The sequence below is a fragment of the Falco punctatus genome (assembly GCF_963210335.1).
Source record: "Falco punctatus genome assembly, chromosome: 5".
Classification (NCBI taxonomy): Eukaryota; Metazoa; Chordata; class Aves; order Falconiformes; family Falconidae; genus Falco; species Falco punctatus.
This window is the reverse complement of record NC_137584.1, coordinates 74397387-74421182: the sequence shown is the minus strand read 5'-3', so window position 1 is coordinate 74421182 and position 23796 is coordinate 74397387. Positions and strand designations below refer to the sequence as shown.

The window sequence follows — 23796 nt, the reverse complement described above, 5'->3', positions numbered from 1 at the left end:
CGGCACAGCACCCCGCCGCTGCCCCGTGAACGGGCGGGAAGCGCCGCTGTGCCTCGGTCTGCCGGGACAGCGCCGCATGGTGCTGCCCGCCGTGTCCGCCAGGAGGCGCCCTCGCACCGGCCGTGTCCGCTGGGGCGGGTCCGGAAGCGTCCCGGGGACGGCGGGGGGTGAGGGCCGGGCTCGGCCGGGGCCATGGGCGCCTTCCTCCTCCTCCTCCTCTTCCTGCCCAGGGCCGCCGGTGGCCCGGCGGTGAGCGGTGGGGACCGGGGGGTTCCCGGGACGTGAGGGTGCCCGGCTCGGGGGGTGCCGGGGACCGGGAGGGGGCTGCTCGGGGTCGAGGGGTGCCGGGAACCGGGGGGGTGCCCGGATCGGGAGGTGCCCGGGACCAGGGAGTGCCTGGGGTGGGAAGTGCCCAGGTCGGGGGGTTCCGAAGGTCGCCGAGGGCCCAGCCAGGGCGGGGGATGGTCAGAGGGGATCGGATCGGGGGGCTCCAGGAGTGCGGGGTGTCGGGGGGGCCCCTCCAAACGCCCCTGCCCCAGGTGTGCGGCCACTGCCCAGGACCGGTGCAGAACAGCTCCATAGTGGCCCAGTACTGCACGTCCCGGGCTGGCATCAAGAGCGAGGGACGCTGCTGCTGGGAACGGGGTGCTCGCCCGGAGCGCCTGCTCGGGTATGGGGGGACGGGGATGCAGGGGTGGGTGCATGCGTGGGTGCTTGGGGCACAGAGGGTGTCGGGTGGCACATAATGGATGTGCTGGGGTTGTGGGAGGGTGCCTGGTGTCAGGGGGTGTCAGGGTGGGTGTTGGGGGACATGGGGCCAGGAGAATGCAGGGGTGGGGGGTGCAGGGGACATGTGGGATGGGGGTGGGGGGGATGCCAGGCACACTGCCAGCCCTGCTGTAACTGCTGCCCCTTCCCAGGCTGGACCTGAGTGACTGCTCCCTGCGCAGCCTTCCCCCGGGGCTGGCTGAGGCTGCAGCCGCCATTGTCCTGTGAGTCTATGTGCCCCCTTGTCCCCCTTCCTGCTCCCTGTGAGGGGCTGGCCTGGGCGAGGGGCCTAGGCTGGGTCTGATGGGACACCCTCCTGCTCCGCAATGGGCCCCCAGGGCCAGCACAGCCCTGCCTTGCTGGTCCCCATCCTCACCCTGGCTGTCCCCAGGCCCCCAGCATCCTACTACCCAGGGGACAGCATCCTGTGTGGAAGGTGGTGGCAGTCAGAGGGAGTCCACAGTGACTGGAATAAGGGAAATATCACCCCCATTTTGAGAGAGGAAACCCTGGAAACCATCGACCAGGCAGCCTTGCTTCTCTGCCCAGTCAGAGCATGGGGCAGGTCCTTCTGGATGCTCTGTCAGGGCATATGCATGGCAGGGAGGTGATGTGGGACAGCCAGTATGGTGTCACCAAGGGCAAGTCATGCTTGACTCTCCTGGTGGCCTTCTACAATGGAGTGACCGTGCTGGTGGATAAGGGAAGAGCCACTGATGCCATCTGTTTTGGCTTCTGTAAGGCTTTTGACACTGTCTCACATACATCATGACATCCTTGTTGCTGAATTGGAGACATGTGGGCTTGATGGAGGGACTACACAAGGGGCGTCCAAACAGTTGCAGCCAATGAATGGCTTGATGTCCAAATAGAGGTCCCAGAACCACATAATTACAGCATCACAGAGTGGTCAGGGTTGGAAGCCAGCCCACCCCCTGCTCAAGCAGGCTTTACTAGAGCAGCTGCGCAGGGCTGCAGCCAGGTGGGCTCTGAACGTCCCCAGAGAAGGAGACTGCACAGCCTCTCTGGGCAGCCTGTCCCCGTGCTCCGGCACCCTCAAGGGAAAGAAGTTTTTCCTGCTCTCCCCACGGAGCTCCCTGTGCTGCAGTTTGTGCCCGTTGCCCCTTGTCCTGTCGCTGGGCACCGCTGACAAGAGCCCGGCCCCGGCCCCCTGACACTGGCCCTTAAGGTACCTGTGTGCATCGCTCAGGTCCCCTCTCAGCCTTCTCCTGCCCAGGCTGAACAGCCCCAGCTCCCGCAGCCTTTCCTCACCAGGGAGATGCTCCAGCCACTCGCCATCAGTAACAAGAGGTGTCCCTCAGGGCTCTGTGCTGGGCCCAGTGCTGTTCAACGTCTTTATCAATCACATGGTGGACTGGAGCGCATCCTCAGCAGCTCTGCAGATGGCACCAAGCTGGGTGGTGCAGTTGATTTTACTGGGGGTGGGGAGGCTGGCCCTGGCATCTCCAGGATCCTGGACAAGCTCAAGAAGTGGGCCCCTGTGAAACTCCTGAGGTTCAACAAGGTCAAGAGCAAGGTTCCGTACTGGGGTTGGGGCAACCCCTGGTACCAATACCAGCTGGGGGATGAAGGGATAGAGAGCAGTCTTGCTGAGGTCCATGTGCCTGGCCTGTGTTTGCAGGGACCTGACAGAGAACCCCCTGACGACCCTCCCGAATGGCTCCTTCCTGGGCTTCACCCACCTGGAACGCCTGTGAGTACTGGAGTGGGGGGGTGCAGGGGCTGTCGTGGTGCTGGGTACTGAGCTCTGCTCTGCAGCGCGGTGCCACTGGCACTGGATTGCCCAGGTGGGAGCAGCGCCTGGGAGGAGGTGAAGACACATGGCAGCAGCCGGCTTTGTCAGGGCCAGAGGAACCCCTGCAACAGCTCCAGGGAGCTCGGTATGGTGTGGGAAGGAGGTGCCGTGTCCCCAGCACTGGGCGCTGTGGGACTGGCAGGTTGTGGCAGGTCCTGTGACCCACGTTGCTCTGTTCCACCAGACTGGCCATGCCCTGACAATGCTGCCTGTGCCCCAGATGGCCCTGGTCTCATCCAATGCCTCTGTGACAGACCCTTCCACGGCTACAAGTGCCTGCGTGAGGTGAGTACCTGTGGGACAGGGCCCACCACTCCAAGTGCCACGGGGCAGCGCTGCTGATTGCTGCTTCCTCGCAGGGCACGTTCCCCACACTGCTCTTCTGTGGAATTCTGGGAGCTGCCACCCTGTCCCTGTCCCTCCTGCTGTGGCGAACCCAGCGATGGAAAGCCAAGACCCCCTGAAGCAGACAGGATGATCAACGGTGCTGCTGAAGCCAGGGGCCGGGCCAGGCCGAGGGACTCTGTGTCTTGGGAGACTGCGTGCCCCGGTGCTGGGCTTGTAATGCGGTGGCTGGGGGTGAATAAACTCCATAGCAGCCTCTGCGTGTGGCGGTCCGACTGCTTCCCAGGACAGGCAGTGCGCAGGGCGGTGTGGGACCCCTCAGACGGATTTGGGGCGCTGGCCCGCGGGAAGGGGCCCCGCCGGCCCTCGGAAACCGTCACGGTGGGGAGACCGCTGGGTCGGGGCGCGGCGGGGGGCGTATCCATGCAGGTGCCACCTCTGCCGGGGCTGGTCGGGTCGCCGTGAAGGGGGCAGAGGTGTCTGTTGCGAGAGGCGGCGGCGGCTGGAGCCGGTGCCGGAATAGGCGCCCGCGGCGGACGGTGGGACGGGACGTTACCGGCGGCGGTGCCCCGCGGCCCGGCCCCCGCGGCCGGGGCGGTGCGGTCGGGGCGTGGGCGTGCCCATGCAGATGAGGCGCCGCGCGGGCTGCTGGGGGCCCGTCCCCGGTCGGGGCCGGCGGCGGCCACGGGCGTCCGCGGCGGCGTGCGGGCGCGTGGCGTCGGGCATGCGCGGGGCGCGTGTCGTGTCGTGTTCCGCGCGCGTGTTCGGCGGTGGCCGCGTTGTGGGTGCGCGTGCGTTGTTGTGCGGCGTTGTGTTGCGGGGCGGGTGTTCATACTTACCTGGCAGGGGAGACACCATGATCAGGCAGGTGGTTTTCCCAGGGCGAGGCTCATCCCCTGCACTCCGGGTGTGCTGACCCCTGCGATTTCCCCAAATGCGGGAAACTCGACTGCATAATTTGTGGTAGTGGGGGACTGCGTTCGCGCTCTCCCCTGGCTCGCACGGTTAACAACAGATATATTCAGTCAGTAGTTTCTCAGGTAATGCTGAAGCGGCTTTGGTATGGTTTAACTTCAGTAGCTGACCTGGTCTTGGTAGAGACGTTTCGCGCGGGCCAGATCCCGCCCCGCCAGCGGCCCCCTTCCCCGGGAGTCGCCTCGCGCGCACCGGGTCGGGTTCGCTCCACCCGGCTCTGCATTATCCGTCCGCGGGGCCCTGAGGCGCCGCGGGAGCCGGTGCAGGATTTTCCTTTGACGAAACGTGCGAAGGGCTGCAATGGCGGACGAGAAGGGCTTTAAACCCCGCAGGATGTTCAGCCGTCAGCCCCTGCAAACAGCCACCCACGGCCCCGGGGGAGGTGCCGACGCCATCGCCCCGCTGCCCATCACCAGGTCAGCTCGCTGGGAAGCGGACGAGCGCGCACGGAAAGTGGCTTCAGCCGCGTGAACTGTCCTCGGGCAACTCGAGACCCTCCCCCGAGCAATGCCGCCTCCTCACAGAGGGCGCCCCCCCGAGAGCACGCGACGGGGTAGGAAGACGAGCGCTGTGCAGTTAAACGGAGCCCAGGCGCGCACGAACGGCGATTTAAAATGACGATCGCGTGACCGGGGCCGGGCCACGGTCGCTTGGCGCGTGCCAAGTTTCTCCTCTGCTGGCAGCGCCGGGGCTGTGCGCAGGTAACGACCACCCCAAAGCGTGCTTGCAACAGCGCTGGAGTCGCTGCCCGGGCTGTTTCATCTGTTGTTCAACCACTGAGCCAGGGGAGAGCGCGAACGCAGTCCCCCACTACCACAAATTATGCAGTCGAGTTTCCCGCATTTGGGGAAATCGCAGGGGTCAGCACACCCGGAGTGCAGGGGATGAGCCTCGCCCTGGGAAAACCACCTGCCTGATCATGGTGTCTCCCCTGCCAGGTAAGTATGAACACCCGCCCCGCAACACAACGCCGCACAACAACGCACGCGCACCCACAACGCGGCCACCGCCGAACACGCGCGCGGAACACGACACGACACGCGCCCCGCGCATGCCCGACGCCACGCGCCCGCACGACGCCGCGGACGCCCGTGGCCGCCGCCGGCCCCGACCGGGGACGGGCCCCCAGCAGCCCGCGCGGCGCCTCATCTGCATGGGCACGCCCACGCCCCGACCGCACCGCCCCGGCCGCGGGGGCCGGGCCGCGGGGCACCGCCGCCGGTAACGTCCCGTCCCACCGTCCGCCGCGGGCGCCTCCGCCGGCCTTGCTCCAGCCGCCGCCGCCGCCTCTCGCCACAGACACCCCCCGCCCCCTTCCCGCGGCCCCTGGGACACCGGCACCGGCACCGCCCGGTGCTGCGCGGGGCTCGGCCGGCCAGAGCCTCCAAGGGCCGGGCAGCCGGTGGAAGGGCCGCAGGTGCCCTGGGAGCACGGGGGCTTCCAGCGCTGGGCCCCCCACCCCATCGCCCATCCCGGCCGCTGGGCTGTATGAGCCTTTGCAGCCGTCAGTCCCAGCCCTGCTGCCTGCCCCTCTCTTTCCGCCAGCCCCGGGGCAGGCGGTGCCGCGTACCCGTCGGCTTCAAGGCAGTGTCAGCTGAGCCCTCTTGTGCACCGCCACCGCGGTCAATATGCCCAGCTGTGCCCGGTGCTGTCCTAAGCAGTTCCTCATCCACCCCCCATGCCTGGGGGCTGTTCCCACCGGCTCGAAGATTTTCTCCCGGTGCCTCAAGCAGTATCTGATGTTCACCTCAAATGTTACGTGCAGCCGCTTCTGTCCTTGGGCTGGGCTCTGCACATGCACAGCATGTGCTGTTGTCCAACCGGCCCCAGCCCACGAGCAGCTGCTCCAGTCTGTGGGCACTGGAGTTTGTGTTACTGTGTCCGTGGAGCTGGACCAGCAGCACCAGCAGCACCCCCACCATGACAAGTCCTTGGCGGCAGGTCCTGCCCCAGCCAGTGCTCCGTGCAGGGGGATGGCTTGTGCAGGTGGGGGTGAATAATGAGCTATGTACAATAAGTGATGAATGGTATACTACTTTTCTAGAAAATTATGTTCTTATATAATTACCCAAAGTTGGGAGGTGTTCAAGGACCCTTATTGTCAACATGATGAATACACCAAGACCCTTAGTGTCAGCTCCAAGGATGTATTAGACACAAGGTCCTTGGATTCGTTATCATTATAAGGGCCATCTGGTCCTAAGTTTCTGTTGTGGCCAAAACAAGGACTTTAAATCATGCTCATTAGCCTATCAAGGAACAGAGTCTGCACAGAAACAAGAAGGTAAAAAGTTCACTGGAGGAAGACTCCTGATCTTCATCCTGAAGACCCCCAGATGACCACTCCTCAAGGACATTGCACAGGTGCGAAATATGTAAATGAATTACCAGAATGATAATGAATATGTAAATGATTTCCCGGAAAGCTAATACATGAGAAACCTGTATAAAAGAGGGTCTGAAAAGTCCTCTTGGTGTGCATGACTCTGGTGGAGTGATCCCCCATGCACTCAGCGCTGCTGAATAAAGATAACCTCTGCTTGCTTGAATATTGCTAACTGATTCTTTAAATCAGGGGAAGTAGCATGCGTGGGACATTTGCCATGTTGTTTGGTGGCATGTAACCGGCCGGTGGGTGTGTGAAGCACAAGCAAGGACGGTTTTGATCCAGAGGCAGCCGGGATAAAACCCAAGAGCCCCAGCAGTTCCCGTGGCAGGACAAGGTTTAGGAGCACAACCAGCAGCACCCAGACACCGGGAGGGGGGTGAGGGGGGGTGTTTGCATTTGCCGAGGGAGCACGAGGGCCTGGAGCTGGTGGGTGTGGGGCACTGTGACTGCAGGTGCTGACCAGCCCCTTGCCTTCACCCTGGAGGGCACAGAGGCTTTCAGGGCACCACGTGCTCATGAGCCACCCCTCCACGGGCACCTGCTCTTGCCGTGCCGCTGTCATTGCCCAGACCCCACGGTCCCGGCACTGGGGTCCCTGGGCTGCATGTGCTGTCGCCACAGACCGTGTAGGTGCCATTGTGTGGAGCCGTAGCAGAGCCCAGCACGAGCCAGTACCGCCCGGTGGGGTGCAGAGGCTGCAGCTCCCGCCTTCCCCTCTGCGGGCTCAGCCGGCTGCGGAGCACAGCCCGTGTCCCCGAGACACCCCCGGCCCCCTCGAGCACCCCCGGCCGCCCCCACGGTCCTGGCCACAGGCCCTGGCGCTGCCCCACGGGTCCCCTCCCGCCGCTGGTTCCGCTGTGGCTCTGGCTCCACGCAGCACCGGGAGGTGCCGGTGTCCCAGGGGCCGCGGGGCCGGTCGGGCCGCCGTGAAGGGGGCGGGGGGTGTCTGTGGCGAGAGGCGGCGGCGGCGGCTGGAGCAAGGCCGGCGGAGGCGCCCGCGGCAGGCAGTGGGACGGGACGTTAACGGCGGCAGTGCCCCGCGGCCCGGCCCCCGCGGCCGGGGCGGTGCGGTCGGGGCGTGGGCGTGCCCATGCAGATGAGGCGCCGCGCGGGCTGCTGGGGGCCCGTCCCCGGTCGGGGCCGGCGGCGGCCACGGGCGTCCGCGGCGTCGTGCGGGCGCGTGGCGTCGGGCATGCGCGGGGCGCGTGTCGTGTCGTGTTCCGCGCGCGTGTTCGGCGGTGGCCGCGTTGTGGGTGCGCGTGCGTTGTTGTGCGGGGTTGTGTTGCGGGGCGGGTGTTCATACTTACCTGGCAGGGGAGACACCATGATCAGGCAGGTGGTTTTCCCAGGGCGAGGCTCATCCCCTGCACTCCGGGTGTGCTGACCCCTGCGATTTCCCCAAATGCGGGAAACTCGACTGCATAATTTGTGGTAGTGGGGGACTGCGTTCGCGCTCTCCCCTGGCTCGCACGGTTAACAACAGATACTGATTCCAATTCCCTACGTCTAAAAGTCGCTCCCAACATTGTACCCTTCCGTCTCCCTATGAGATGCTGGAGTCCAGCGCGAGTCCGGCGGCGCTGGAGCTGCCTCCCGCACCAGTCTCCTTCTTCGCCCCACCCTTGCCCGCGGTACTGGGTCCTGAGGCGCCACAGCCGGCGGACCCGGTGCTCCAGCTCCTTTCTCGCCGCTGCCCCGCGGCGCTCTCGCTCCCCGGGCCACCGGTGAACCAGGTGCTGCTCCTGGGCTGCTGCCTGCCGCCCCGCCCCGTCGCGGAGGCTGTCCCGGCCTGGCCCCGCCCCGGATCCTGCCGCCTCCGCCGTGCTGCACGCCCTTCGCTCGTTCGCCGCCGCGGGGTCGCCGGAGCGCACGTGGAGCCGCCATGGAGTGCCTGGTACTGCAGGACGGGTCGGTGCTGCGCGGCCGTCCCTTTGGGGCCGCTGGGGCCGCCGCTGCCGGGGAAGTGGGTGAGTGCGGCCGGGCGGAGCTGGGCTGGCATCGGGTCCGGGACGGCTGCGGATGTCGGGGTCGGCCTGAGGCCGGCGAGCGGCACCGAGGGGGGGAGGGTGTGTGTGGAGGGTGGGCCCGGGTCGGTACGTGGACCTCCGCCTGCCCGGCGCCCCGCCGTGGGGCTGGAGCGGGAGCTGGCCCGGGGCGCTGCGGGATGCGGCCGGGCCCGGCGTTCGGGGGCTCCGTCCCAGGCGCTCCCTGTGCTTGCAGTCTTCCAGACGGGCATGGTGGGCTACCCCGAGGCCCTCACCGACCCCTCCTACAAGGGGCAGATCCTGGTGCTCACCTACCCGCTCGTCGGTAACTACGGCGTCCCCCGGGATGAGACTGACTCTTTCGGCCTCAGCAGGGTGAGTGAGCCGGAACGGGGGCGGCGAGGCAGGCAGCGGGACAGGCAGCGTGCGTGGGGCAGCACAGTGGGGCAGGCAGCGTGCATGGGGCAGTGTGTCCCTGGAGTACCTGGAGCTGCCCGGCCCAGCCACCCACATGTACCACGGCGGGGTAGCGCAGGGCAGGATGGTGCAGGGTGCCAGGACGGGGTTGGTGCAGTGTGCCGCGGTGGGCTGACATAGGATGCTGGGGCAGGGGTGTGCCAGAATGGCACGTGGCAACAGGTGCGGGTTTGACACCCGTGCTGCAGGGCCCGGAGCCAGCAGTGGGGCCCAGGATGCTCCAGCCTGCCATCCTCCTAGGAGGGGAGCAGGGTGGTGGGGGTGGGTGGGGGTTAGATCTCTGTGTGCTGGGGTTGGGGCGCCCTTCCAGCACATGGGGAGTGGGGCCATGTGTCTGTCCTCGATGAGGTCTCAGCCCCTCAGCCTCCACACTGGCTGTCCTGGGGCCGCCCCTGCCCGGGGGCAGAGTCCAGGCCCTGCTGTGCTGTGTTGGGCTAAGCCATGCTGACCCTGGGGGTCTACCCAGCCCCATCTTGCGTTGGCAGACTGGGGTTGCTACTGCAGCCCCACAGGCCTTGCTCCCAGGAACCAGAGACCCAGTCCCATAGGATGTGATGCACTGGCATGTCTGGGGCTCCCTGGTGAGGCTGTGGCCAGAGGGAGCGGTGCTTTCCAACATTCTGGTTCATGCCATGGCTGTGCTAAGCTGAGGGGTCCTGCGATGTGGGCTATCCTGGCCCCTGGACAGGGGGCTGCCATCCAGCAGTACTTGGGACCTGGCCACCCATTCCTGGGAGCTCTACTGGACTCAGCCTCAACCTCATCAGGGCTGGGTATGGGATAAGGTGGGGGCAGCAGCAGCTCAGCATGCCGTGTGGGGTGTCAATGGGGGCTGATCCTGTGCCATGGGATTCCCCCATGGCTGTAGCCATCCTGCTGTGCCCCATGGGGATGGCCAGGCTGGGCACCCGCAGGGTGCACAGGGCTTCTCCCGGGATGGTGACCCCCCACCTGGCCATGCTGTCCCCTCTGTCCCCTCAGTGGTTTGAGTCCAGCAAGATCCATGTGGCTGCACTGGTGGTGGGCGAGTGCTCAGAAACCCCTAGCCACTGGAGCGCATCCCTCTCCCTTGACCAGTGGCTGAAGGAGCAGAACATCCCTGGGCTCGAAGGTGGGACTGGGGAGACTGTGGGGTGGGAGCTAGGGGGCAGCTATGGAGTGGCTGAGGGGCTAGGGTCCAGGGGGCACTGAGCTCTGAACAAGACTTGTCTCTGTGTTGGGATTTGCCCCCCTGGCGATCGCTGTGGTGTTGACAGTTAGGGGGGATGATGTTGCTGGGGCGCGGGGTCCTGCTCGGGGAGGGACAGGGCTGTGGGGTTTTGTCTCATAGCCCATCTGCAGGGGTGGATACTCGGGCCTTAACAAAGAAAATCCGTGAGAAGGGGACGCTGCTGGGGATGCTGGTGCCGGATGGGACCCCCACGAAGAGCCTCTCCTTTGAGGATCCAAGCAAGCGGCACCTGGTGCAGGAGGTGTCACTGAAGGTGGGGCTGAGGGGGCTGGCGCTGGGCTGGGGGGCACGAGGGGGGCCTTGGGGAGTGGTTGGGGGCCTTGTGCTGGGCTGGGGGTATGAGTGGGGGTGCCTGGGGAACTGGAGAGGTGGCAGAGGGTGGTGCCACTGGGTTGCGGGGTGGCTGGGGCTGCCGAGGTGCTTACTGTGAAAGGTTGGTCCCAGCCCGAGGGGCCGGGGTGATCTGCACTTGCCCCTCCTGCAGGTACCCCTTGTGGTCAACCCCGGTGGGTCGCTGCGCATCATGGCAGTTGACTGCGGTCTCAAGTACAACCAGGTGCGGTGCCTGTGCGAGCGGGGCGCAGCCGTCACTGTGGTGCCCTGGGACCATCCACTGGACACTGCAGGTGGGGTGTTGCTGGTTGGGGACATCTGGGGCCCTGCCAAGGGTTGGGGAGGGGGGCAACAGGGTCTGGAGCAGGGGACATCTCCTTGGTTGGTGCTGGGGGCAGCAGGGAACCATGATCTGCTCTAAGGCACTGGGGAGCCTTGATGTCACCTTTCTGGGGGACTTTAGGGCTCTGGGCCCTTGGTGTGCTGCTGCAGAGATAAGGGGGGCATGGGTTCAGGGTGCCTTGCTGTGATTGGGGTGGGGGGCTCTGGACCATGGTGTCAGGGTGCCCTAATGTGGCTCTGCATGTGGGGCCATGGGGAGGCTGGGGGGGTCCTTGCCACCACCAGGATGGGTGTTGTGGGGTCAGGGCACCGCTGTGTGACCCTCCTGGGGTGTTGGGGAGCTGTGGGCTCAGAGTGCCTTGTTGCTAGGCTGCTGGTAGCCAGAGGGACCCTCTGGGGACTTGGAGGGATTGGGAGGCCCTGCTGTGGTCCTGGGGGACTGGGGAGCCCCGCTCTGACCCTGCTGCTGTCTTGGTGTAGACTTTGATGGGCTGTTCATCAGCAACGGCCCTGGGGACCCACGGCTCTGCCAGGAGACAGTGTCCAGCCTACAACGGGTGCTGGATGTGCCCCAGCCCAAGCCCATCTTTGGGATCTGCCTCGGGCACCAGCTGCTCTCCCTGGCCCTTGGCGCCCGCACCTACAAGATGAAGTGAGTGGCCATCTGGGGTGAGGGTCGGTGCAGGGTCCCAGCTGCCCAGGGCTGCCTGACACCCATCCTGACACCCATCCCACCACCCAGGTATGGGAACCGCGGGCACAACCAGCCATGCCTGCACAAGGACACACAGCGCTGCTTCATCACGGCGCAGAACCACGGCTTTGCAGTGGAGGCGGGCAGCCTGCCACCTGGCTGGGTCCCGCTCTTCACCAATGCCAATGATGGCTCCAATGAGGGCCTTGTCCATGAGCACAAGCCCTTCTTCAGGTGGGTGTGGGGCTGGGGCTGGGGAGTCCAACGGGGCATGAGGCCATGCCCTACCTGACCACCTCCACAGTGTCCAGTTCCACCCTGAGCACCGTGCTGGCCCCACGGACCTGGAGGGGCTCTTCGACATCTTCATGGAAGCAGCAAGGGACCTGCGGAGCGGAGACGGCAGTGCCCGGACAGGTAGGTGTGAGCTGGGAAGGGGTGGCCAGGCCCTTGGCTCCAGGGCTGTGGGTGGGGGTTGTGGGCAAGCCTGTGGGGCCAGGGCTTTGCACAGGGGTGCGTGTTGCCCCAGGCCCAGTGTGACCCATCTTCCCCCGTAGTACGGGAGCGCCTGCGGGACTGGCTGACCTATGACAAGGCGCCAGCAGGGGACCAGGATGTAGCCCGTCCCCGCAAGGTGCTGATCCTGGGCTCCGGTGGCCTCTCCATTGGGCAGGCGGGTGAGTTCGACTACTCTGGGTCACAGGTGAGCAGCCACACAGGGCGCGGTGGGGGTGTCACCCAGGGGGTGGGGGCCTGGGGGTGCCAGCTGTGACCCCTCTCTGCTCCCAATAAGGCCATCAAAGCGCTGAAGGAAGAGAACATCCAGACAGTGCTGATCAACCCCAACATCGCCACGGTGCAGACCTCCAAGGGGCTGGCAGACAAGGTGTACTTCCTCCCCATCACCCCCGAGTATGTCACCCAGGTGAGCACCCTGGGGTGCCAGCTGGGTGAGGGGTGGTTTGGGGGGCGCAGGGGCAGCAGGGATGGGGGCTACCTGGGTGGTCAGTGGGTGTCTGGGGGTCTGTGGTGTGGTGGAAGGGCTGATACGTGGAGGGTTGTGGGGGGCAGAGGGATGCTTGGGGGGCAGCAGCAGATGGAGGGTGTGGGGTGCGTTCTGCAGGACCACTGTGGGTCCCTGCCCCATTGCCCGTGCCCCCTAGGTGATCCGGAACGAGCGCCCTGATGGGGTGCTGCTGACCTTCGGGGGGCAGACAGCCCTCAACTGTGGTGTGGAGCTCACCAAGGCAGGCGTGCTGGAGCGGTACCATGTGCGGGTGCTAGGCACTCCTGTTGCCTCCATCGAGATGACAGAGGATCGCAAGGTCTTCGTGGACAAGATGGAGGAGATCGGGGAGCACGTGGCGCCCAGTGAGGCTGCTGCCTCCCTGGAGCAGGTCCGGGGATGGGATGGGAATGGGGGGCAGCTCCCAGGCAGGGTGCTGTCCTCCCTGTTCCCAATGTGACCCTGTTGCTCTCTGCAGGCACAGGCAGCGGCTGAGCGGTTGGGGTACCCGGTGCTGGTGCGCTCTGCCTATGCCCTTGGGGGCCTAGGCTCTGGCTTCGCCAACACTCGGGAGGAACTGGTGGCACTGGTGAGCCAGGCCTTCACCCATACCTCCCAGGTCCTGGTGGACAAGTCCCTGAAGGGCTGGAAGGAGATAGAGTACGAGGTGGTGCGGGATGCCTACAACAACTGCATCACGGTACGGGGTGAGGGGAGACCTCCAGGCCTGCTCTGGGGGGAACTGACAGAGGAGTGGGTACTGGGAGTGTGGGGTCAGGCTCCCGTCCCCAGGAGGACTCCTCAGTGCCTCTGGCTGCTGTGTGCCACTGAGAGCTGCACCCCTTGAGCCAGACCCCCCACACCACCCGTGCTTTGCTCTGGGTGGGCTGCAACAAGTGGGGCGTCCGAGGAACTTGTGTTCAAGCCCTGGCTGTGCAGGGCAGCCCCTGTTGGTCCTCAGGGCAGGGGAGGACATGGTGGGAGTCAGGAAGGATTCGCCTGGGGCAGCAGCAGCCAGGAGCACATGCAGGCAATGCATGGGGTGGTGGGTTCCCTCCCCTCAGCCTGTGGTGACCCCCCTGCTGCCAGGTGTGCAACATGGAGAACCTGGACCCGCTGGGGATCCACACGGGTGAGTCCATCGTGGTGGCACCCAGTCAGACCCTCAATGACATGGAGTACTTCATGCTGCGGCGCACGGCTGTGAAGGTGGTGCAGCACCTGGGCATCGTGGGAGAGTGCAACATCCAGTTTGCCCTGAACCCCGAGTCAGAGCAGGTTTGTGAAGCTCCCGCAGCTCCCCCTCCCGATCCCCCCAGCCAGCCCTGCCCTGGGGAGCCCATGTCCGGGTGCTGCCCTGCGCTAGCCCACGGTGGTGCGCCTTACCAGCCTCCCCGGGCTGCAGCACCTGGCATCCCTGGGGGCCAGAGGGTCTCACCGTATCGGTGGCTTGGTCGGCCCCGACAAGTGCAGCAGCGTACTGGGTCTTGCTTCCTCCCAGTGCTGTGGGTGGTGCTTGGGAGGTCCCTGCGTGGCTCTACATCCTGCTGCAGCTGTCAGCAATGTCTGCCCTTTCCCAGCCTAGCTGCCTGCCCTTTCCTAGCCCAGCTGCCCTTGCGTTTGCTCCCCATTGCTATTTGTGCCCACCATGTGCTAGCGACTCTTCAGTGCCAGCTGAGCACCGGGCAGCTGAGAGCTGTGCGGCCAGCACCCAGCCTAGTGCTGCAGGAGCTGCATCCTGCACTGCCCCACTAACCTGCCTGCCTGCTGCCTGCAGTACTACATCATCGAGGTGAACGCCCGGCTGTCCCGCAGCTCAGCTCTGGCCAGCAAGGCCACTGGCTACCCGCTGGCCTACGTGGCTGCCAAGCTGGCCCTGGGCATCCCCCTGCCCCTCCTCAGGTAAAGGCACCACTGTGGTGTAGGATGGGGTGCTTCCCCAGCTGGCCTCGCACCACTCTGGTGGGACAGCCCCAGTTACTGACCCCTGTCCCCTCCCCAGGAACTCTGTCACCAACTCCACCACAGCCAACTTTGAGCCCAGCCTGGACTACTGCGTGGTGAAGATCCCACGCTGGGACCTCAGCAAGTTCCTGCGTGTCAGCACCAAGATCGGCAGCTCCATGAAGAGTGTGGGTGAGTGCAGGGTGGACAAGTAGGCAGCACGGTGGGTGTGTGGGGTCTAGCTGCTCACAGCTCCATCGACAGGGGAGGTCATGGCCATTGGGAGGAACTTCGAGGAGGCTTTCCAGAAGGCCCTGAGGATGGTGGATGAGAACTGCGTGGGCTTTGACCACACTTTGAAGCCAGCCTCTGATGTGGTGAGTGCCAGGGGTCTGGGGAGGGTCTCTGCTGCCAGTGCAGTCCTAGAGGAGCGGTGGCTGTCTGCCCCCTACCTGGCCCTGCTCACCTCTCTCTGGCCGGGCAGGAGCTGGAGACACCAACGGACAAGCGGATCTTTGTGCTGGCAGCTGCGCTGCGGGCTGGCTACTCCATTGAGCGGCTCTATGAGCTGACCAAGATCGACCGCTGGTTCCTGCACAAGATGAAGAACATCACGGACCACGCAGTGCTGCTGGAGTCGTACCGTGAGGAGCAGAGCACCATGCCGCTCACTGTGCTTAAGCGGGCCAAGCAGCTTGGCTTCTCAGACAAACAGGTGGCTCTGGCCGTGCTCAGGTAATTCAGGGAGGGGGTGTTCCCACTCTCTGGACCAGCCCAGGTCCTGGTGCTCACCCTGCCCCTTGCAGCACTGAGCTGGCTGTGCGGAAGATGCGGCGTGACCTGAAGATCCTGCCGGTGGTGAAGCAGATCGACACGGTGGCAGCGGAGTGGCCGGCCCAAACCAACTACCTGTACCTGACCTACAATGGCACCGAGCATGACCTGGCCTTCCGCGAGCCCCACGTCATGGTCATCGGCTCTGGCGTCTACCGCATCGGCAGTAGTGTTGAGTTCGACTGGTGTGCAGTCGGCTGCATCCAGGAGCTCCGCAAGGTTGGCTGGGCTCCGGCACCCTGCAGGGTTGGTGAGCTGGGTGTCTCCAGTGAGAGCAGGGTGGCCCTTGGCCTCACAGTGTCCTACTCCCCTGGCAGATGGGCTTCAAGACGATCATGGTGAACTACAACCCTGAGACGGTGAGCACAGACTATGACATGTGTGATCGCCTCTACTTCGATGAGATCTCCTTTGAGGTGAGTAGGGGCTCTGCCTGCTGTGGAGCTGGGGTAGGGTAGGGGCTGCTGTGGCCCCTGTCCCAGCCATCCCCCTGCTCCATGCGGTGCTGCAGGTGGTGATGGACATCTATGAGCTGGAGAACCCCGAGGGCGTTATCCTGTCTATGGGTGGGCAGCTGCCCAACAACATTGCCATGGCCCTGCATCGGCAGCAGTGCCGCATCCTGGGCACCTCCCCAGAGGCCATCGACTCAGCCGAGAACCGCTTCAAGTTCTCCCGCCTGCTTGACTCCATTGGCATCAGCCAGCCCCTCTGGAAGGAGCTTTCCGACATGGAGGTGGGGGGCTGATGAGAGTGATGGGGCTGCCCCAGCGGGGACTGGCCCTTGGCTTGTCCCCTGAGGGTGCCATCTCTACCACAGTCGGCCAAGCACTTCTGCTGCAAGGTGGGGTACCCCTGTGTTGTGCGCCCCTCCTACGTGCTGAGTGGCGCTGCCATGAACGTGGCCTACTCGGACAGCGACCTGGAAAAGTTTCTGAGCAACGCTGTGGCTGTGTCCAAGGAGCAGCCCGTCGTCATCTCCAAGTTCATCCAGGAAGCCAAGGTCCATCCAGGAGACTGCCCTGGCTTTGGGGCACCCGTGCTCCCCATGAGAACCCTGTCCCCCTGCCCCAGTGCCGACAGCAGGCTTTGACTGTGTTCCTGCTTGCAGGAGATTGACGTAGATGCCGTGGCCTGTGATGGCGTTGTGGTGGCCATTGCCATTTCAGAGCACGTGGAAAATGCTGGGGTGCACTCAGGTGATGCCACGCTGGTGACGCCCCCCCAGGACATCACCCCTAAGACACTGGAGCGCATCAAGGCCATTGTCCATGCTGTTGGGCAGGAGCTGCAGGTCACTGGGCCCTTCAACCTGCAGCTCATCGCCAAGGTACCCTAGCTTGGGGAGCTGCACCGGGTTGGCACTGTGCTGGTGGGAGGGGAGGACACTCTGTATCCCCATATATGCTTAATACCATCCCCTCTTCCCCAGGATGACCAGCTGAAGGTGATAGAGTGCAATGTCCGTGTGTCTCGCTCCTTTCCCTTTGTCTCCAAGACTCTGGGAGTGGACCTGGTGGCTCTGGCCAGCCAGGTGATCATGGGTGAGGATGTGGAGCCTGTGGGGCTGATGACGGGTACAGGCATCGTTGGTGTCAAGGTGAGCAAGGGCTGCAGAGCCTGGGCTGAGGCACACGGCTGGGCAGCCTCTGAGCCCCCTGCTGCCCCCAGGTGCCCCAGTTCTCCTTCTCTCGCCTGGCGGGTGCTGATGTGGTGCTGGGTGTGGAGATGACCAGCACGGGCGAGGTGGCCTGCTTCGGAGAGAACCGCTGTGAGGCTTACCTGAAGGCCATGCTTAGCACTGGCTTCAAGATCCCCAAGAAGAACATCCTGCTCACCATCGGCAGCTACAAGGTGCATGGGGCTGGGACAGAAGCTGGGACAGAGGCCAGGGCTCCCCTTCCACCCTCTGACTGACCCTGGGGTCATTGCAGAACAAGAGTGAGCTGCTGCCCACAGTGCGGACCCTGGAGAGCCTCGGCTACAAGCTGTATGCCAGTCTCGGCACTGCTGACTTCTACACCGAACATGGCATCAAGGTTGGGGATGGGAGTCTGGTGGGGGCCGGGGACACCCTCAGGGGAGGCATGGGACCATGATGGGTGTCGCTGCTGGCAGGTGATGGCCGTGGACTGGCACTTTGAGGAGGCAGACAGCAGTGAGGCTGGTGCTCGGGAGACGCAGCGTAGCATCCTGGACTACCTGGCTGAGAACCACTTTGAGATGGTCATCAACCTCTCGATGCGCAACTCGGGGGGTCGCCGACTCTCCTCTTTTGTCACCAAAGGGTACCGCACCCGACGCCTGGCTGTTGACTACTCCGTGCCGCTCATCATTGACATCAAGTGCACTAAGCTCTTTGTGGAGGTGGGCTGGGGTGTGCCAGGGGCTCAAGGGATGTGGGTGCAGGTGAAGGGAGCAAAGCAGAGGCTGGGGCAGGAAAGTCCTGTTGTGGATACTGTGGGATGGGGTGCTGTACATGGGCATTGCTGCGGGAGGGTCTTTTTTGGGGCGCAGCTCAGGCAGACATCTTCATCCTGGCCCCGTTCCTGAGCCTGGGCCTCATGCGTCCCTGCAAGACAGGTCCTGCCTCATGGCTGCTGTCTCCGCAGGCACTGCGCCAGATCGGTGCAGCCCCCCCCTTGAAGATGCACGTGGACTGTATGACATCCCAGAAGCTTATCCGTCTGCCAGGTAGGTGGGACCGGGGCTGTAGCAGGGGCCAGGGACCCAGAGGATGCAGCACAGAGCTGGGGCAGCGCTGGGAGCAGGGCTGGGGGCATCTGAAGGTGCTGCAGGGAGAGGAGATGTTTTACTGTGCTGTTGGGGTGTCCTGTGTCCACTGTGGCTGGGGGCTGCCTGTGGTAACATTGCCCTGCTCCCCAGGCCTGATTGACGTCCATGTCCACCTCCGTGAGCCAGGCGGCACCCACAAGGAGGACTTTGCGTCGGGCACAGCAGCTGCCCTGGCTGGGGGCATCACCATGGTGTGTGCCATGCCCAACACTAGCCCTGCCATCACTGATGCCACCTCCTTTGCCCTGGTGCAGAAGGTGAGGGACTGCTGCTGCCCAGTCTGATGCCCACGTCCCCTTCCCGGGTGCTGTGGTGCTGTCTGCAGTGGGGCTGACTCTGGCCTGGCACCGACCGCCCCTTGCCCCCACAGCTGGCCGAGGCCGGGGCCCGCTGCGACTTTGCCCTTTTCCTGGGGGCTTCCTCGGAGAATGCCAGCTTGCTGGGCCCCCTGGCCGGGGCGGCTGCTGGGCTCAAGATGTACCTGAATGACACCTTCTCCAGCCTGCGGATGGATGACGTGTCGCTGTGGATGGAGGTGAGGTGTTGTGGGTGGAGGCTGGCGTGGGGCTGGACCCAGCTCCCGGTGCCGGCTCCCACCATCCCTGTACTGCCCTCAGCACTTCGAGCAGTGGCCACGGCACTTGCCTGTCGTGGCACACGCGGAGCGGCAGACGGTGGCTGCCATCCTGATGGTGGCCCAGCTGTACCAGCGCCCTGTGCACATCTGCCATGTGGCCCACAGGGAGGAGGTGAGCAGCAGGGCCCAGGGGTGCAGCAGGGGGACTGCAGGCCCCCATGATGGGGCACGGGGGCCGTTTGGGGACCCCCTCTCTTACTGTGGCTCTCCCAGATCCTCCTCATCAAGGCAGCCAAGCAGAAGGGGATCCCAGTGACGTGCGAGGTGGCCCCACACCACCTCTTCCTGTGCCGGGATGACCTGGGGCGCCTCGGGGAGGGCCGAGCGGCTGTGCGGCCCGCGCTGGGCACCCGCCAGGACGTGGAGGCGCTCTGGGAGAACATGGACACCATCGACTGCTTCGCCACAGACCATGGTGAGCCCTGGGGGATGACAGCCGTGGGCCAAAAGCACGGAGTGGGGGCAGCAGCGGGTCCCCCAGTGACCACAGCCCCATCCCGCAGCCCCCCACACGCTGGAGGAGAAGCAGGGGCAGGAACCACCCCCTGGCTACCCTGGCCTGGAGACGATGCTGCCGCTGCTGCTGACTGCCATCTCCGAGGGGCGGCTCACTGTGGAGGATGTCATCCAGCGTCTCTATGAGAACCCTCGCAAGATCTTCGGGCTGCCAGCACAGGAGGACACCTACGTGGAGGTGAGTGTCTGCCTGCCTCCTCCCCAGATCCAGTCCCAGTGCTGCGCTGCTGCCTCTGACCTGCTGTCCTGACAGGTGGACCTGGAGCACGAGTGGATCATCCCCAGCCGCATGGTCTTCTCCAAGGCCTGCTGGACACCCTTCGAGGGCATGAAGGTGAAGGGGACAGTGCGGAGAGTGGTCCTGCGTGGGGAGGTCGCCTACATTGATGGGCAGGTAAAGCCCCAGGTCACCCTTCCCCCTGTGTCTAGGGGAGTCCCCCAGCACCAACGCTTATCACCCCCAACCTCATCATTCCTATGGCTGCAGGTGTTGGTGCCCCCCGGCTATGGGCAGGACGTGAAGAAATGGCCCTCAGGAGCTGCGCTGGTGCCACATGCAGCCCCTGCCAAGGAGAGTGCGAAGGTACTGGGGTGTGTGGAGCTGGCGGGAGGGTTCCTGCCCTGTCCTGGCTACATCTCTGTCTCTTATTGCAGACCCCCGAGCGGCCCCGGCATGTGGCAGCCAGTGAGATGCTGCGCGGCCGAGCCTCCAGCCCCCGCCGAGCCGGCCCCATAGGCGAGGGGCGCTTCCACCTCCCGCCCCGCATCCATCGGGCCTCTGACCCTGGGCTGTCAGGTAGGGGGGTGGGGGCGAGTGGTGTGGCGTGGTGGAGTGTGGTGGGTGGGCAGTGGGGCTGCAAGCGTGCCGCCCCAGGGCCGGGTCTGGGGCCACGGCTGGGCGGCCCCGCTGACGCTGGCCCTTGTGTCCTGTTCAGCGTTCCGGAGGCTGGGAGCCGCGCACCGCCCGGGCGCCCGAGGCACCGGTAATGTCGCGGGGCGACTCACTCAGACAATGAGACGCGGCTGTACTAATGGCACTAACCGCAGCCGAAGAGTGCTTCCCCTCCCCCAGGTGCCGCGCTGGCCCCGGGCTGCCTGTGCCACCCTGGCACGGGCTCCTTTGTGCACCATGTGATGGGGCCAGGCACCACTGGACAGGGCACAGCTGCGCTTGACTGCGCCCCATCTGCCCCAGCCCGCACGGCACCTCGGGGACCCCTTGCCTGCCAGTGTGATTTGGGTTGCGTTCGATCGGGTTCTGTGGGGTGTGTGGGGAGAGGGGCACAGCACTGTGCTGGGGCTTGTCCTGCTCCATCTCTGGGGGGTCACAGCCCCAGCATCGGGCTCTGCGGTGCTTTGGCCCTGTGCTGTCAAGTGCTGGGAGGGCTGTGCCACACACAGCACCCTGGGAGAATGGGGCTCAGGGTGCCGCAGCTGCCTGCACCCTCTAACATCACCGCTCCCCTCTCCCACCCCAGCTGAGGATGCCCGTGAAAAGGCCAGCAGGAAGGCAGCGGAGGCGGGTGAGTGCTGCAAGGGAATCTGGGGCCCATAGCAGGCAGGCAGGCTGAGTGACGGGGGGCCTGCAGTGAGACCCACCCACATGGGCTGACCGGCTGCTCTTGGTGCTGCAGATCCAGCTGGGATCCAGGACAGCTACTTCTACCCACTGGCCCCCCTCCCACGCCAGGCGTCCCCCCAGGGCATGCCCCACTTCCAGACCACAATGCTGCACCCCCTCGTCGGGCAGCATGTCCTCTCTGTCCAGCATTTCTCCAAGGACCAGGTGCACAGGCTGGTGGTGGGCACTGGGGTCATGGGCACCCAAATAAGAGGAGGGGGTGCGTTGCCTTGCGCATCCCAGCACAGTCCTGGCACTGTGCACACCCCAGCTGAGCCGCCTCTCCCTGCAGCTATCACATCTCTTCAATGTGGCGCACATCCTGCGCATGCTGGTGCAGAAGGAGCGGAACCTGGACATCCTAAAGGTGAGCTGGGCATGGGGTGGCTGTCCAGACACTCCGAGCAAGGTTGAGGGGAGCCCTGTGGTGGGTGTAAGTGACCCTGGGCTCCCCAAGGTGATAATGTGGCACCCACAGGGCAAGGTGATGGCTTCCATGTTCTATGAGGCAAGCACACGGACCAGCAGCTCCTTTGCAGCGGCCATGAGTCGGCTGGGTGGCTCCATCCTGTCCTTCTCAGAGGCCACCTCCTCGGTGCAGAAGGGGGAGTCGCTGGCTGACTCCGTGCAGACCATGTGCTGCTACGCCGATGTGCTGGTGCTTCGACACCCACAGCCGGGTGCTGTGGAGGTGAGAGGGGCTGGTGGGGTGGCCGCATCCTGCCTCTGAAGGTGTTGATGTCCTGCCCCTGTGATGGGGACGGTGAGCTGCGCGCCACGGGGCAGGGCTGTGTTCGCCAGTGGGTCAGGCTGGGCAGGTGTCAGGAACAAGAGCCAGGTCCTGTCACCATCGGGCTGGTGGGGGCCGCATCCTGCCTGCGCTCAGCGTTGCTGTGCTCCCAGCTGGCTGCCAAGCACTGTCGCAAGCCTGTGATCAACGCTGGGGATGGTGTGGGAGAGCACCCCACGCAGGCGCTGCTGGACATCTTCACCATCCGTGAGGAGCTGGGCACTGTCAACGGCATGACGGTAAGGTGCTGTGGGCTGTGGGGGGTTATGGCTGCCACCCCCACCACAGTGGAAGGCCCTCTGTGGGGCTGGGGAGCCATGGCACTGTGGGTTGGGCTGACTGCTCTCCCCAGATCACCATGGTGGGCGACCTGAAGCATGGGCGCACGGTGCATTCCCTGGCCCGCCTGCTCACCCTGTACCGCGTCAACCTGCGCTACGTCACCCCCCCTGGCCTCCGCATGCCCCCCGACATCACCAGCTTTGTGGCCTCCAAGGGCATCAAGCAGGTGAGTAGGCAAGCTGGGGGGGCTGGGGCCCTGTGCCCCCCTGGCCATGCTGACAAGTGCTGCCCCAGGAGGAGTTTGGGAGCATTGAGGAGGCGCTGCCTGACACGGACGTGCTCTACATGACCCGCATCCAGAAGGAGCGCTTCCGCCTGGCCGAGGAGTACGAGGCTGTGAGTGAGGGTGGTGCTGGGAGGGACCGGACCCCCCCAGGTCTTGCTCTGGCAGCGGGGAGTGGCAGCCTGCCGCCCTGCCCGGAGCTCAGGGCTGTGTGCCCCCCCTTGCAGTGCTTTGGGCAGTTCATCCTCACGCCCCACATCATGACCCGGGCCAAGGAGAGGATGGTGGTGATGCACCCCCTGCCCCGTGTCAATGAGATCAGGTGGGGATGGGGGGGGCTGGAGTGTGGGGATGGGGGGACTTGGGGGCTCGGGGGCAGCTCTGGGGCGGGGTGAGGTATCTGCAGGGGGCTGCTCTGGGGCAGTTCTTGGGGGCGGCTCAAAGGCAGCTGGGGGAGGCTCTTGGGGGGGCTCAGAGGCAGCTGGGGGGGGCTGTTGGGGGGGGGGCTTAGAAACGGGGGGGGCTGTTGGGGGGTGCTCAGGGGCAGCTCTTGTGGGGGTGGCTCAGGAGCGGCTTTTGTAGGGGGCTCAAGGGTCCATCAGGGCGATGGAGGTGCTAGGCGGGGTTCGGGGGGCCTTGGGGCGATGGGGGACGGGGCGTGGGGGTTGTCGTTACTTCCTCTTCTGACGTCACTTCCGCAGCGTGGAGGTGGACTCGGACCCGCGCGCCGCGTACTTCCGGCAGGCGGAGAACGGGATGTACATGCGCATGGCGCTGCTGGCCACCGTGCTGGGCCGCTACTGAGCCAATAAACCGCGTCACCGCGCCCTGCGTCACCGCCTGTGCGTCATCGCGCCGCGCCGCGCGGGCCATGGCGGCGCTGTGGAAGGGCTGCGGGCGGCTGCTGGCGCGGCGGCCGTGGGCTGCACCGGCGCTCACCGCCGGTAAGGGCCGCGCCGCGCCGGGGCCTGTCCCCCCCGTGCCCCTGCGTCTGGGAACGCCGGATCCCCAGCCCCGGCTCGGGGCCCTCCCTGCCCCCCGATCCCCCAGCCCCCTCACCCCAGTAACACGGGGCCCCGTTGCCCTGCTGCTGTGGGCTCGGTCGCCCCCCGTGGGAGGCAGGGCAGGAGCCCCACGGAGGGGGGGCGGTGGAGGTCCCGGTGCCTCTGGTCCATCGTTCGTGGGGAGGAGGAGCTGCTGTTCCCCCTGGCTCAGCAGGGAGCAGGGGCTCACCATGTGTCCCGCTGGGTGAGGGGCCTCAGCCCCCTCCAGCTGCTTGAGATCTGCATCGGGAGGCTGCACTAGAGCTGGGAGGCCTAATGGGGTTGTGCCTCCTTCCAGCCCCCCGGAGAGACCTCCCACAGCTCGAGGCCTTACCCCAAACCTCTGGGTAGAGGCTGTTTTGGGGGCCCCCCCTCCTCCTGGGAGGGTGTAGATGCTGGGCCGTGGCGCTGGGGTGGAGCCCTCCTGACCCTCCCCTGGGTGTTTGCCAGTACTTGGCAGCAAAGGCTTTGGGTCGAGTTGGGCACAGAGGTGCTGCCTGGGGAGAGACCCTGCCCCTGAGAGGCTTCTTGGGGCCCTGCACAGGTAATTTATTCTCCCTGACAGTGTTGCTGTTTGAAGGGCTGGCAGCTGTCATAAATCTACCCTGGCACTGGCAGGTGCCTCCGCGTGCCCCAAGGACACTCTCCCTATGCAGGCAGCTGATACAGGCAGGGATGCTCCTGACCTT

General features: G+C 65.2%; 3 protein-coding genes across 7 annotated transcripts in view; 2 read left to right on the top strand and 1 right to left on the bottom strand.

Moving 5' to 3' along the window:
* Positions 1-70: 70 nt before the first annotated feature.
* ATRAID (all-trans retinoic acid induced differentiation factor) lies at positions 71-3187 on the top strand. Of its 3 annotated transcripts, XM_080390315.1 has the most exons (7): positions 107-249; positions 540-670; positions 921-992; positions 2411-2482; positions 2548-2669; positions 2769-2869; positions 2944-3187. In XM_080390315.1, exons 1-7 carry the CDS (start codon positions 193-195, stop codon positions 3046-3048), a joined length of 660 nt encoding a protein of 219 aa, XP_080246441.1. In that variant the 5' UTR covers positions 107-192; the 3' UTR covers positions 3049-3187. The 3 variants fall into 3 exon arrangements, with proteins under 3 accessions (XP_080246442.1, XP_080246443.1, XP_080246441.1); XM_080390316.1 differs by lacking the exon at positions 540-670 and having other exon boundaries at positions 71-249; XM_080390317.1 differs by lacking the exon at positions 921-992 and having other exon boundaries at positions 98-249.
* A 1497-nt stretch (positions 3188-4684) lies between these two features.
* The window catches only part of LOC308064088 (uncharacterized protein), a gene marked incomplete at its 5' end in the record, with an annotated part of 75860 nt that continues 56748 nt past the window's right edge, over positions 4685-23796 (bottom strand). The window contains one exon of the mRNA XM_080388012.1: positions 4685-7409. Coding sequence (XP_080244138.1) covers positions 6791-7409 — 619 coding nt within the window. The 3' untranslated portion in view covers positions 4685-6790. The remainder of the gene's footprint in view (positions 7410-23796) is intronic.
* On the top strand, positions 8107-22890 carry CAD (carbamoyl-phosphate synthetase 2, aspartate transcarbamylase, and dihydroorotase). Of its 3 annotated transcripts, XM_080390201.1 has the most exons (45): positions 8107-8260; positions 8514-8653; positions 9737-9866; positions 10097-10239; positions 10471-10612; positions 11142-11313; positions 11404-11589; positions 11660-11772; positions 11913-12058; positions 12149-12280; positions 12519-12752; positions 12840-13061; positions 13451-13639; positions 14139-14263; positions 14364-14497; positions 14570-14682; positions 14790-15040; positions 15112-15358; positions 15457-15555; positions 15651-15875; positions 15960-16142; positions 16251-16469; positions 16572-16739; positions 16811-16993; positions 17074-17178; positions 17258-17506; positions 17752-17833; positions 18026-18192; positions 18306-18470; positions 18553-18684; positions 18786-18987; positions 19076-19266; positions 19342-19482; positions 19576-19671; positions 19743-19884; positions 20024-20071; positions 20567-20611; positions 20723-20874; positions 21002-21076; positions 21188-21400; positions 21613-21738; positions 21852-22007; positions 22076-22177; positions 22292-22386; positions 22766-22890. In XM_080390201.1, the coding sequence occupies exons 1-45, from the start codon at positions 8176-8178 to the stop codon at positions 22866-22868; spliced, it is 6768 nt and encodes a 2255-aa protein (XP_080246327.1). In that variant the 5' UTR covers positions 8107-8175; the 3' UTR covers positions 22869-22890. The 3 variants fall into 3 exon arrangements, with proteins under 3 accessions (XP_080246327.1, XP_080246328.1, XP_080246329.1); XM_080390202.1 differs by lacking the exon at positions 20024-20071; XM_080390203.1 differs by lacking the exons at positions 8107-8260; positions 8514-8653 and having other exon boundaries at positions 9744-9866; positions 10138-10239.

Bases quoted from the DNA above. Each gene is read 5' to 3' on its own strand.
- ATRAID (XM_080390315.1), top strand. From the start codon at position 193: ATGGGCGCCTTCCTCCTCCTCCTCCTCTTCCTGCCCAGGGCCGCCGGT. The intron at 993-2,410 runs GTGAGTCTATGT...CTGTGTTTGCAG, and splicing joins GCTGCAGCCGCCATTGTCCT to GGACCTGACAGAGAACCCCC. The intron at 2,670-2,768 runs GTATGGTGTGGG...CTGTTCCACCAG, and splicing joins CAACAGCTCCAGGGAGCTCG to ACTGGCCATGCCCTGACAAT.
- CAD (XM_080390201.1), top strand. From the start codon at position 8,176: ATGGAGTGCCTGGTACTGCAGGACGGGTCGGTGCTGCGCGGCCGTCCC. The intron at 10,613-11,141 runs GTGGGGTGTTGC...GTCTTGGTGTAG, and splicing joins CCATCCACTGGACACTGCAG to ACTTTGATGGGCTGTTCATC. The intron at 15,876-15,959 runs GTGGGGGGCTGA...TCTCTACCACAG, and splicing joins AGGAGCTTTCCGACATGGAG to TCGGCCAAGCACTTCTGCTG.